The sequence below is a fragment of the Balaenoptera borealis genome (genome assembly GCF_965194805.1).
Source record: "Balaenoptera borealis genome assembly, chromosome: 5".
Lineage (NCBI taxonomy): Eukaryota > Metazoa > Chordata > Mammalia > Artiodactyla > Balaenopteridae > Balaenoptera > Balaenoptera borealis.
The window spans coordinates 49,140,147-49,154,102 of record NC_138862.1 but is presented as its reverse complement, the minus strand read 5'-3'; the positions used below and the strand labels follow the sequence as shown (position 1 = coordinate 49,154,102).

General features: G+C 35.2%; 1 protein-coding gene across 1 annotated transcript in view; it reads left to right on the top strand.

Moving 5' to 3' along the window:
* Positions 1–13,956, top strand: part of IMPG2 (interphotoreceptor matrix proteoglycan 2) — a 77,247-nt gene that overhangs the window by 3,428 nt on the left and 59,863 nt on the right. Inside the window, exon 3 of the mRNA XM_082392061.1 lies at positions 13,716–13,882. Coding sequence (XP_082248187.1) covers positions 13,716–13,882 — 167 coding nt within the window. The remainder of the gene's footprint in view (positions 1–13,715; positions 13,883–13,956) is intronic.

Below are 13,956 nucleotides of genomic sequence, written 5' to 3'. Positions count from 1 at the left end.
AAGCAACAAAACTAGGAGTTTATTTTATTTTTATTTTTATTTATTTTCATTTTTAAAAATTAATTTTTATTGGAGTATAGTTGCTTTACAATGTCGTGTTAGTTTTTTCTGTACAGCAAAGTGAATCAGCTATACGTATGCATACATCCCCTCTTTTTTGGATTTCCTTCCCATTTAGGTCACCACAGAGCATTGAGTAGAGTTTCCTGTGCTACACAGTAGGTTCTCATTAGTTATCTATTTTATACATAGTAATGTATATGTGTCAATCCCAATGTCCCAATTCATCCCACTCCCCCGTCCCCCTTGGTGTCCATACATTTGTTTTCTACCTCTGTGTCTCTATTTCTGCTTTGCAAATAAGTTCATCTGTATCATTTTTCTAGATTCCACATATAAGCAATATTATATGATATTTGTTTTTCTCTTTCTGACTTACTTCACTCTGTATGACAATCTCTAGGTCCATCCATGTCTCTGCAAATGGCACTATTTCATTCCTTTTTATGGCTGAGTAATATTCCATTGTATATATATATCTACCACATCTTCTTTATACATTCCTCTGTTGATGGACATTTAAGTTGCTTCCATGTCCTGGCTATTGTAAATAGTGCTGCAGCGAACATTGTGGTACATGTATCTTTTTGAATTATGGTTTTCTCCAGGTGTATGCTCAGGAGTGGGATTGCTGGGTCATATGGTAGTTCTATTTTTAGTTTTTTAAGGAACCTCCATACAATTCTCCATAGTGGCTGTATCAGTTTACATTCCCACCGACAGTATAAGAGGGTTCCCTTTTCTCCACACTCTCAGCAGCATTTATTGTTTGTAGATTTTTTGATGATGGCCATTCTGACTGGTGTGAGGTGATGCCTCATTGTAGTTTTGATTTGCATTTCTCTGATAATTAGTGATGTTGAGCATCTTTTCATGTGTTTGTTGGCCATCTGTATATCTTCTTTGGAGAAATGTCTATTTAGGTCTTCCGCCCATTTTTTGATTAGGTTGTTTGTTTTCTCGATATTGAGCTTCATGAGCTATTTGTATATTTTGGAGATTAATCCCTTGTCCATTGCTTTGTTTGCAATTTTTTTTTCTCATTCTGAGGGTTGTCTTTTCGTCTTGTTTATGGCTTCCTTTGCTGTGCAAAAGCTTTTAAGTTTCATTAGTTCCCTTTTGTTCATTTTTGTTTTTATTTTCATTACTCTAGGTGGTGGGTCAAAAAAGATCTTGCTGCGATTTATGTCAAAGAGTGTTTTGCCTATGTTTTCCTCTAAGAGTTTTATAGTGTCTGGCTTTACATTCAGGTCTTGAATCCATTTTGAGTTTATTTTTGTGTATGGTGTTAAGGAGTGTTCTATTTTCATTCTTTTACATGTAGCTGTCCAGTTTTCCCAGCACCACTTATTGAAGAGACTGTCTTTTCTCCACTGTATGTTCTTGCCTCCTTTGTCATATATTAGGTGACCATAGGTGTGTGGGTTTATATCTGGGCTTTCTGTCCTGTTCCATTGATCTGTATTTCTGTTTTTGTGCCTGTACCATACTGTCTTGATTACTATAGCTTTGTAGTATAGTCGGAAGTCCAGGAGCCTGATTCCTCCAGCTCCATTTTTCTTTTTCAGGATTGCTTTGGCTCTTTGGGGTCTTTTGTGTTTCCATACAAATTGTAAAAGTTTTTGTTCTAATTCTGTGAAAAATGCCATTGGTAATTTGATAGGGATTGCACTGAATCTGTAGATTGCTTTGGGCTATACAGTCATTTTCACAATATTGATTCTTCCAATCCAAGAACATGCTATATCTCTCCATCTGTTTGTGTCATCTTTGATTTTCTTCATCAATATCTTATAGTTTTCTGAGTACAGGTCTTTTGCCTCCTTAGATAGGTTTATTCCTAGGTATTTTATTCTTTTTGATGTGATGGTAAATGGGATTGTTTCCTTAATTTCTCTTTCTGATCTTTCATTGTTAGTGTTTAGGAATGCAAGAGATTTCTGTGCATTAATTTTGTAACCTGCAACTTTACCAAATTCACTGATTAGCTATAGTAGTTTCCTGGTGGCGTCTTCAGGATTTTCTATATATAGTATCATGTCATCTGCAAACAGCAACAGTTTTACTTCTTTTCCAATTTTTATTCCTTTTATTTCTTTTTCTTCTCTGATTGCTGTGGCTAGGACTTCCAAAACTGTGTTGGATAATAGTGGTGAGAGTGGACATCCTTGTCCTGTTCCTGATCTTAGAGGAAATGCTTCAGTTTTTCACTATTGAGAATGATGTTTGCTGTGGGTTTGTTGTATATGGCCTTTATTATGTTGAAGTAGGTTCCCTCTATGCCCACTTTCTGGAGAGTTTTTATCATAAATCAGTGTTGAATTTTGTGAAAAGCTTTTTCTGCATCTATTGAGATGATCATATAGTTTTTATTCTTCAGTTTGTTAATATGGTGTATCACATTGTTTGATTTGCATATATTGAAGAATCCTTGCATCCCTGGGATAAATCCCACTTGATCATGGTGTATGATCCTTTTAATGTGTTGTTGGGTTCAGTTTGCTAGTATTTTGTTGAGGATTTTTGTGTCCATGTTCATCAGTGCTTTGGCCTGTAATTTTCTTATTTTGTGATATCTTTGTCTGGTTTTGATATCAGGGTGATGGTGGCCTCGTAGAAAGCTTGGGACTGTTCCTCTGTAATATTTTGGAACAGTTTCAGAAGGACAGGTGTTAGCTCTTCTCTAAATGTTTGATAGAATTCGCTTGTGAATCCATCTGGTCCTGGACTTTTGTTGGAAGACTTTTTACTTTATATTGAAGTATAGTTGATTAATAATGTTGTGTTAGTTTCAGGTGTACAGCAGAGTGATTCAGTTATACATATACATGTATCTATTCTTTTTTCAAATTCTTTTCCCATTTAGGTTGTTACATAATTATTTTATTTTCAATTAAACAGTGTTATCCTTGATCTCATACCCTTTTATTATATTAATTCATTCTCTGTTCCTTACATTTACTAACCAGAATTGCTTAATTGACCATAATATGTCCCTTAGATATTTGAAGGATTCCCAGACTTTGCTTTTTGCTGCTCAAGAGCCAATAAAAAGCCATAATATGGATGTGATGCTAGTAATTAAAGTGGATATAGATAATGAAATGATAGTGAAATCAAGCTTGTTCATTCATGCTTGTATTCAACAAATGTTTATTGATCATTTACTATTTTCCATGGACTGGGCTATATAAACCTTCAGTCTGAGCTGCCACTTTGTCTTCTTCTTTATTTTCCTCTATCTTATCCTTTCTGTCCTCCTTCCTTATCAAAGCAAATGCTTTTAAAATAAAAAAATTAACATCAGATATTACATATATTTATATGTTTGATTTTTTAGTTTCTTAAAGTGGCACAGTATGTTAGAACTTTTTTTTTCAGAGTGTATTTATATCTCTTGGTTGTATTTTGGGACTATCAAACTTACTAAGCAATAAGCTTTTCTTTCACTTTTTAAATGGAAATCCATTGACCTGGCCTTTTGTGAGTAGGGCATATGCCAGAAGTGGGAAATTCCAAAGAAAGTGGGAAGAGAAAAAGGAACTGAAGATGAATGAGAATGAGTGTGTAATTTATCAAAATATGATTTCTACTACCTGGATTTTTATGTAATATTACTTTAAAATAGGTAAGAATACCTAGATAGCTTCTGGTTGAATAGTGAAGAGGAAATAACCAATCATTTAAGGAATATGATTATGTCTTTTAATTTCTTTGCCCTTGTGTTTATACATTCAAGAGACGCTATTGAAAAAGAAGCCAACCAAAAGAAAAATAAAGCATTCCTTGAATAATTGACTTTAAAATACAGATTCTGTGAATGAGATCATTGGAAAGGGACCTCAAAGCTAAAATGATTGACACAGCACATCAAGATTATAACAGTGCTGATATAGCTGTTACTGTCATGATAAAGAGTAAATATTTTATTTGTTATGTTTTGAAATTTAGGAAAAATGAATATTTCAACATAGGTCTTGATTTTGAAGAGATTTGGAAGAGATAATTGGATTATGCCCTTAGAACCAATTGTTTGGAGATTGGAGGAAAAGATCCACTCACTGTCCAACCAGAGATCTTTGGTCTTTCCACCAAGCTAATTCAGTGTAATGGTTTGCCCAGTTTTTCCTTTGTAGATAATTTGTTACCAGTTGCTAGTTGGTATAACACATTTGAAAAATATCTCCATTTAAGCAAGAAGCAACTGAGTTTAACCTAATCATTTGTGAAATTAAAGAGATATTTAGGGTGCTTGGAGTAGGAAGTAACAGTATCCCCCTTTAAAAAATTATATTAGTAGTTGGACCTTTTAAAATATAGCTTTAAAAGGAAACCATAAACAAGACAAAAAGACAACCCTCAGAATGGGAGAAAATATTTGCAAATGAAGCAACTGACAAAGGATTAGTCTCCAAAATTTACAAGCAGCTCATGCAGCTCAATATCAAAAAAACAAACAACCCAATCCAAAAATGGGCAGAAGACCTAAATAGACATTACTCCAAAGAAGATATACAGAGAGCCAACAAACACATGAAAGGATGCTCAACATCACTAATTATTAGAGAAATGCAAATCAAAACTACAATGAGGTATCACCTCACACCAGTCAGAATGGCCATCATCAAAAAATCTACAAACAATAAATGCTGGAGAGGGTGTGGAGAAAAGGGAACCCTTTTGCACTGTTGGTGGGAATGTAAATTGATACAGCCACTATGGAGAATAGTATGGAGGTTCCTTAAAAAACTAAAAATAGAACTAACATACAAGCCAACAATCCCACCACTGGGCTTATACGCTGAGAAAACCATAATTCAAAAAGTCATGTACCACAGTGTTCATTGCAGCTCTATTTACAATAGCCAGGACATGGAAGCAACCTAAGTGTCCATCGACAGATGAATGGATAAAGAAGATGTGGCACATATATACAATGGAATATTACTCAGCCATATAAAGAAACAAAATTGAGTTATTTGTAGTGAGGTGGATGGACCTAGAGTCTGTCATACAGAGTGAAGTAAGTCAGAAAGAGAAAAACGAATACCGTGTGCTAGCATGTATATATGGAATCTAAAAAAAAAAAAAAAAAAAAAAGTGGTTCTGAAGAACCTAGGGGCAGGACAGGAATAAAGACACAGATGTAGAGAATGGACTTGAGGACACAGGGAGGGGGAAGTGTAAGCTGGGATGAAGTGAGAGAGTGGCATTGACATACATACACTACCAAGTGTAAAATAGATAGCTAGTGGGAAGCAGCTGCATAGCACAGGGAGATCAACTTGGTGCCCTGTGATCACCTAGAGGAGTGGGATAGGGAGGGTGTGAGAGAGACACAAGAGGGAGGAGATATGGGGATATATGTATATGTATAGCTGATTCACTTTGTTATACAGCAGAAACTAACACACCATTGTAAAGCAATTATACTCCAATAAAGATGTTAAAAAGCAATATATGGCTTTATTAGGGTATACACTGGTGAATTATAAACTGCACATACTTAAAGCATAGCATTTGATTAGTTTTGACAAATGTATTTATCCTTGAAGTTATCACTACAATCAAGATAATGAATTTGTCAATTACCTCCAAACATTTTCTCATGTGCCTTTATAATCCCTTCCTCCCTCAGCACCTCCCTTGACCTCAGTGCTGAGGCAACCACTAACCTGTTTTCTATTACTATGTATCGTTTGCATTTTCTACACTTTTATATATGAATGTCTTCATACTGTGTACTCTTTTTTTTTTTTTGTCTAGCTTCTTTTACTCAGTTTGTTTTGAGACTCATCCATGATTTTTTTGTGTATCAGTAGTTTGTTACCATTTACTGTTGGGTATTATTCCATTTTATGGATATACTGCATCTTGGGATATTTGGGTGGTTTTCAGTTATTGGTGATTACGAAGAAAGCTGTCATGAACATTTTTGTACAATTTTTTGTGTGAACATATGCTTTTTATATCTGTTGGTTAATAGGAGTGTAGTGGGTGAGTCACATGATAGCTCTATGTTTAACTTTTTAAGAAATTGCCAAAACTGTTTTCCAGTGTAGTCGTACCAAGAGCTGTATATTGGGATTCCAATTTTTCCACATCTGTGCAATGCTTGGTATAGTCAGTCTTTTTAAACTGTAACCATTCTAGTAGATATGAAGTAACACCTTATTGTGGTTTTAACTTGCATTTTCTTGATGGCTAATGATGTTGAGCACTTTTTCATGTGCTCATTTGCCATTTGTATATCTTTTTTGGTGAAGAGTCTATTCGAATATTTTGCTCCTTTAAAAAAATAATAGGATTGTTTGTTCTATTATTGAGTTGTAAGTGTTCTTTATGTGTTCCAAATATCAGTTCTCTGTCAGATATATGTTTTACATAAATTTTCTTCCAGTGTTTGGTTTGTCTTTTTATTTTCTTAACAATGTCTTTTGAGGAACAGAAGTTTTAAATTTTGATAAAGTCCAATTTATCAGGTTTTTTTTGCATCATGCTTGCTTTTGGTGTTGGATCTAAATTTGCTTAGCTCAGAATCACAAAGACTTTCTTCTGTTTTTTTCTGATAGAAATTTTATAATTTTTAGGTTTTACATTCAGGTCTATGATCTACTTTGAGTTAATTTTTGTATTTGATGTATATGGATCAAAGTTAAATTTTTTTGCTTTTTCATAGCCAGTTGTTCCGGCATCATTTATTAAAAAGATTATCTTTTCTTGCTGCTGAACCTTTGTTGAAAGTCAGTCTTCTGTATATGATGGGTCTATTACTTCACTTTTCATTCTCTTACACAGATCTCTTTGTCTATTTTTATGCCAGTACCTAATTGTCTTGATTACTGTAAGCTTTATAATAAGTCTTTGAATAAGATAGTGCAAGTCCTTCAACTTTGTTCTTTTTTAAATTTGTTTGGTTGTGCTAGGTCCTTTGTCTTCCATATAAATATTATAATTTATAATCATCTTGCCAATTTGTACACAAGAGGCTACTGGGATTTTGATTGGGATTGTGTTGAATTTATTGATCAATTTGCGAAGAATTATAATCTTAGCAATGTTGACTCTTCTGATCTGTGGATATATCCCTCCATTTATTTAGATCTCTGTCAGTTTCTCTCAACAGTGTTTTGTAATTTTCAGTGTATAGATCTTTTTTTTTAATAAATTTATTTATTTATTTTTGGCTGTGTTGGGTCTTCGTTGTTGCGTGCGGCTTTCTCTAGTTGCGGCGAGTGGGGGCTACTCTTCGTAGCGGTGCGCAGGCTTGTCCTTGCAGTGGCTTCTCTTGTTGCGGAGCACGGGCTCTAGGCACGCAGGTTCAGTAGTTGTGGCTCGCAGGCTTAGTTGCTCTGTGGCATGTGGGATCTTCCCGGACCAGGGCTTGAACCCGTGTCCCCTGCATTGGCAGGCGGATTCTTAACCACTGCACCACCAGGGAAGTCCCAGTGTATAGACCTTACACATCTTTTTATCAGATTTATTTCACTTTTTTCATGCTATTGTTAACACTATTTTAAAAAAATTTGGTCTCTGATTGTTCTTTGCTAGCATATAGACATACAACTGATTTATGTGTATTGATCTTTTATTCTGTAACTTTGTTAAAATCACTTATTAGTTCTAGTAGCTTCTTAATATATTCCTTAAGGTTTTCTACATGGGTGATTATTTCATCTGCAAATAAAGATATAGTTTTACTTCTTATGTTCCAACTTGTATGCCTTTTATTTCTTTTTCTTGCCTTATTGCACCAAATTAACTGTTCCTCATGCTTTGGGCTCCACGATTCTGAAAGGAAATTATATTACCCTAAAAAAAAGCCTTTGCTCCACTCTAGATTTCTGTGTACTAGATAAGATGCACAGCCTGAGTCCTAGTAACAAGATTAAAGACAGATTAAGTGCCGCCGGCATTTCCTTCTTCAGAATATTGTCATTACATTTACCCTTCCTCCACCCGTTTCCAGGACAAGTTTCTCTGCCAGAAGAGAGGCTTTTGTAGATTAGTTATCTTCTCAAAAATAGAAAGTTATCTCCAGTGGTATCTAAAGGCTACATGAAAATCATTTGACAAGGATAGGACTTCTGAACAAATAGGCCAAATAGTGAAGTATGTGGCGTTTGTCTGTGGTGGAGTTTTGCCCTCCTTAGTACCTCTTTCCTTGAAATAGTGCTGATTTTGCTCTTCTCTGTACAGCCTGTACTGTCCTATCTAGGTTTCCCCTCTCTGAGCTGCATGAATACTCCAGACTACCCCCCAATTCTCCTCCTGTATCAGCATGTAAGTGTTTTGAATTCTATTATTCCCAACTGGAAAACCATTGGATAAATTAAGGATGTGCAGTTGATCCTTGAACAACATGGGTTTGAAATGTGAGGGTCCCCTTCTACTCACATTTTTTTTCAGTAAATACATACTGCAGTGTTATATGATCCAGGGTTGGTTAAATATGTGGATGTTCAACCATGGATAAGGAGGGCTAACTGTAAAGTTATATGTGAATTGACTGCAGAGGGTCTGTGCCCCTAACTGCCACATTATTCAAAGGTCAACTGTATTACCTTTTTGGAGGGAATTGCATTTTTTATAGTTTTATTGAGATATAATTAACATACCAATTAATTCATTTAATGTATAGAATTCAGTGGTTTTCCAGTATATTCACAGAAACGAGTAACTATCATCACACTCAGTTTAAGAACATTTCATCACCTCAAAAAAAACCCTCACCCTTTAGATATCACTTTCTTATCACTCTGTCTCCCCGTCCCCTCCCCCCAGGACTAAGCAACCACTAATCTACGTTCTGTCTCTATAGAATTGCCTATTCTGGATTTGTCATATAAATGAGAGAATATAATATATGGTCTTTTGTGACTGGCTTCTTTTACTTAGCATAATGTTTTCAAGGTTCATCCATCTTGTAGCATGTATGAGTAGTTTATTTTTTATGGCCAAATAATAACATTCTATTGTATGGATATACCACTTTTGGTTTATCCATTTGTCAGCTGATGGGTATTTGGGTTGTTTTCATTTCTCTTGGGTGTATATCTAAGAGTAGAATTTCTGAGTCATATATTTAACCACATGAGGAATTTCCTGATTGTTTTCCAAAGTAGATGTACCGTGCCCACCAGCAGTGTATGAAGGTTCTGATTTCTCCACATCTTTGCCAGCACTATAATTTCCTTAAAAAAAAAAAATTACAACCATCCTAATAGGTGTGAAGTGGCATCTTGTGGTTTTGATTTGCATTTGTTTAATGACTAATAATGTTGAGCATCCTTTTATATGCTTCTTGGATTTGAATATCTTCTTTCAAAGAATGTCTTTAAATCCTTTGCCTTTTAAAAATTTGGGTTATTTATCTTGTTTTCATTGAGTCGTAAGCATTCTTTATATATTCTCAATACAAGTCCCTTATCACACAAATGATTTGAAAGTATTTTCATTTTCTTGATGGTGTCTTTCACAAAAGACAAAAGGTCTTTTTTTCACCATGCACAAAAGGTTTTGATTTTGATGAAGTCCTTTTATCTATTTGTTATTCTTTTGCAAAACTGTTTATGCTATCCTGGGTCCCTTGCAATTTCATATGAATTTTAGAATTAGCTTGTTAATGTCTGTAAAGAAACCAGGGTTCTGATAGGATTGCATTGAGTCTGCAGATCATTTTGAACATACAGTTGGCCCTCTGTATCTGTGGGTTCTGCAACCACAGATTCAACCAACTGTGGATTTAGAATTGCCGTGTACACACTGCTATATTTAAAATGGATAACCAACAAAGACCCACTGTATAACACAGGGAACTGTGCTCAATATTATGTAACAACCTAAATGGGAAAAGAATTTGAAAAAGAATAGATACATGTATATGTATAACAGAATCACTTTGCGTTACACCTGAAACCAACACAACATTGTTAATCAATTATACTCCAGTATAAAATAAAAAGTTTAAAAACAAACAAAAAACAAAAAAACACTTGAAAAAAAATTCCAGAAAGTTCCAAAAAGCAGAACTTGATTTTGCCGTGTGCTGGCAACTATTTACACAGCATTTACATTGTATTAGTTATTATAAGTAATCTAGAGGTGATTTAACATATACGGGGGGGTGTGCTTAGGTTACATGCAAATACTACACCATTTTATATAAGGGAATTGAGTATCTGAGGGTTTTGGTATCTGCAGGGGTTGGGGGTTTAACGATTAAATTAAATCTTCCAATTCATGAACATAGAAAGTTTTTCCATTTATTTATGTCGTCTTTAATTTTTTTTCAACAGTGTTCCTTGGTTTTCAGAGTATAAGTTTTGTACTTTGTTAAATTTATTCCTAAGTATTTTATTATTTTTGATGCTTTTGTAAATGGAATTGTTTTTCTTAGGCTCATTTTTTGTTTGTTCATTGCTAGTGTATAGACATACAACTGATTTATATGTATTGATCTTGTATCCTGACACCTTGCTAAACTTGTTTATTCTGTAAGTTTTTAAGTGGATTTCTTAGGAGATTTTTTCAGGAAATGACATTCCCCAGAGCATAATTTGTAGGAGGCAGCTTATGCTATTCTTCTGTGAATTCATGAGAGATGCCAAGGGAAGGCCTGCTATGAAACCTGGTATGATTTCTACACTTCTGGATGCTCCAGCTGCATTTTTTCCTCACATAATAATGTTTTTCTAAGATTTTATGAAAATATTTTAAACATATAAAGTAGTTGAAAGAATAGTTTAGTGAACACCGTAGTCTTACCACCTAGCTCTACAGTTAACATTTTATATTTGCTTTATCACATATCTATCTATCCAACCATCCTATTTCTTAGATGTATTTCATAAATTAAAGATATCATTTCATTTCCCTGTAGAACTTCAGCATGAATATCATTAACTAGAGCTTAATATTTGTTTACTTTTCTGAAGGTGGAATTTACATAGAGTGAAATGCGTAAATCTTAAGAATACCATTTGGTGAGTTTTGACTAATGCACACATTGGTGTAATCCAAACCTCTCTTAAATTTGGGGATAGTGCCACCACAGAAAGTTCCCTTATTCCCCTTCCAAGACAGTCCTCCCTTCTCAACCCCAACTACCAGGTGACCACTCTTCTAATTTTTTTAAACCATAGCTTAGTTTCACCTATCTACGACTTTATATAAGTAGAATAGTATGAACTCTTTTGTGTAAGGCTTCTTTGACTCAGCCTTTTGAGATTCATTCATACTTTTGCATGAATTAATAATTTGTTCCTTTTGATTCCATTATGTGACCGTATGTTTATTTTCCTGTTGATGGATGCCTGGGTTGTTTTCTTTTTTAAGTTATTATGAATAAAGCTGCTCTACCATTGAACATAAGTCTTTCTGTGGATATGTGCTTACGTCTCGCTTGAAGGAATACCTAGGAGGGGGGTTACTGGGTCATAGGTTTGGTGTATATTTAGTTATATAAGAAACTACCAGTACTTTTTCCAAAATGGTTGTACTATTTTTCATTCTTGCCAAAAATGAGGGTTGTGTGTGTTCCACATTCTCGCCAAAATTTGATATTGTCAATGTAAAAAATTTTAGCCTCTCTGGTTCATGTGTGGGTGGTTCAATTTCCATTTCTCTGAAGAATGAATGACATTGCACTTTTTCACATACTCGTTGACTCTTTGTATCTCGTCCTTTGTAAAGTGTCTGCTTCAGTCTCTTACATATTTTAAAAATTGGATTGTTTGCCTTTTTGTTAGGGAGTTGTAGAAATCCTTTAAATATCCTAAATACCAGTTCTTTGTCAGATATATGTATTTTGAATATTTTCTGCCAGCGGTATGGCTTACTTATTCATTTTTATTAATAGAATCTTTGTTGAGCAGAAGTTTTTAGTTTTGATGAATTCTAATATCAGTTTTTTGTTTTTTCTTTTATAGTTGTTGCTTTCTGAGTCCTGTCTATGAAATCTTTGCTTATCTTCAGGTCATGTATATATTCTTCTGTGTTTTCTTTTAGGACCTTCAAAGTGTTAGCTTTCATATTTCAAATTATTTTATTATGTATATTGTGAAGACGTTATTGAGATTTACTTTTTCTCATAGACATATAGTTATTTGGTCTCACAGTACTTTTAATACTTTCTTTGAATCACCTCATTTCATAACCAGATCTTGTAGATATTCACTCTTTGTTTGTTTTTACCAACCCAGACTTTCATCTTTGCATTGTCTTCTGGTGTGTACTAAGCTGTCATTTGGAAGTTTAAAGAGGAAGAAAGGGAAAACTTGAATCTACAAGTGGTCACCTCTGCCTCAGCCAGTCTCTGTTGGAGTCTTCTGTATGCTGTAGGGTCAAAAATTCTAAAGAACAGGATTAAGGATGTAGTTAGTTCACTGAAAAAGAAACTAAGTTTGCAACCAAAGGTTCATTCAATTTTACCCTGAAAAATCAGTTGATAGAGAAACTTTCAATATTCATATATTTTAATCTCTGTTAAAGCCTAAGAGCTTTTTTTAGTCTGAGACTCTTCTTCCATCAAATAACTGTTAGATAACCAGAATCCAATATGATAATAACATTTAATATTCATGTAGCACTATGTAGTTTATAAAATACTCTCACAGATAAATTAAATAAAGCAGTTACTATTCATCTCATTACAAAAGAGAGATGAGTACATTGAAATGTTGACTGGCTAGGTCAGTTACTCTCGGTTATCAAGCTAGTACACAGCGAGGCTAGGGCTAGAATTGAGATCCTTCTCACTCAGTGAGTTCAGGGCCTCTATCTCGATACGCTGGTGGATTAGCATTCAGTCCTCTTGAGATGAAAAATAATTTCCTTGATCTCTGCCCACTTAAATCCGTCTTTCTCCCTTACCACCCTCTTCCTCTTCTCTCTCATCCCATCTGTTGTGCGCAGTGCCCTGCATCAGGACACTGAAATGGTTACAGGATAGCAATACACTTAGTGCTGTATAAAATGTGCAGACAGCCTGTTTAGAGTCCTTTCCGAGTTGATGCTTTGAAATAACTTAGCAGATACATTAAATTAGCTTTCATTTTAATACAGCAGTATGTTTCTTCTGAATATCATTTTTCTTTTTAGTTCTCACATCTTTTTTTTTTTTTTTTTTAGAGTAGCAAGTATTAAATTTATTTATTTATTTATTTATGGCTGTGTTGGGTCTTCGTTTCTGTGCGAGGGCTTCCTCTAGCTGTGGCAAGCGGGGGCCACTCTTCATCGCGGTGCGCGGGCCTCTCACCATCGCGGCCTCCCTTGTTGCGGAGCACAGGCTCCAGACGCGCAGGCTCAGTAATTGTGGCTCACGGGCCCAGTTGCTCCGCAGCATGTGGGATCTTCCCGGACCAGGGCTCGAACCCGTGTGCCCTGCATTGGCAGGCAGACTCTCAACCACTGCGCCAGCAGGGAAACCCCCATCTCACATCTTTTTAAAAATTAATAGATTTTATTTTTTGGAGAAGTTTTAGGTCTACAGAAAAATGGAGGAGAAAATCCAGAGTTACGTATACTGCCACCCTTCCACACACACACACACACACACACACACACACACACACACACACACACACACTTTTCCCCTCTTATTGTGAGAACCCCAAAGTGCTTCCTGTAAAAATACCTCTCTGTTTGTTTTTCAGTATGCCAGGAAGCTGTCTGGGAAGCCTTCAGGACTTTTTGGGATCGACTTCCTGGGCGTGAAGAATATCATTACTGGATGAATTTGTGTGAGGATGGAATCACAACTATATTTGAAATGGGCACACATTTTAGTCAGTCTGTGGAACATAGAAGCTTAATTATGAAGGTAAATGTAGTAACAAGGGAAGAAATTACTGGACTGTTGTAGAAGCGCGTATACATAGCTCAGGCCTAAAGGAA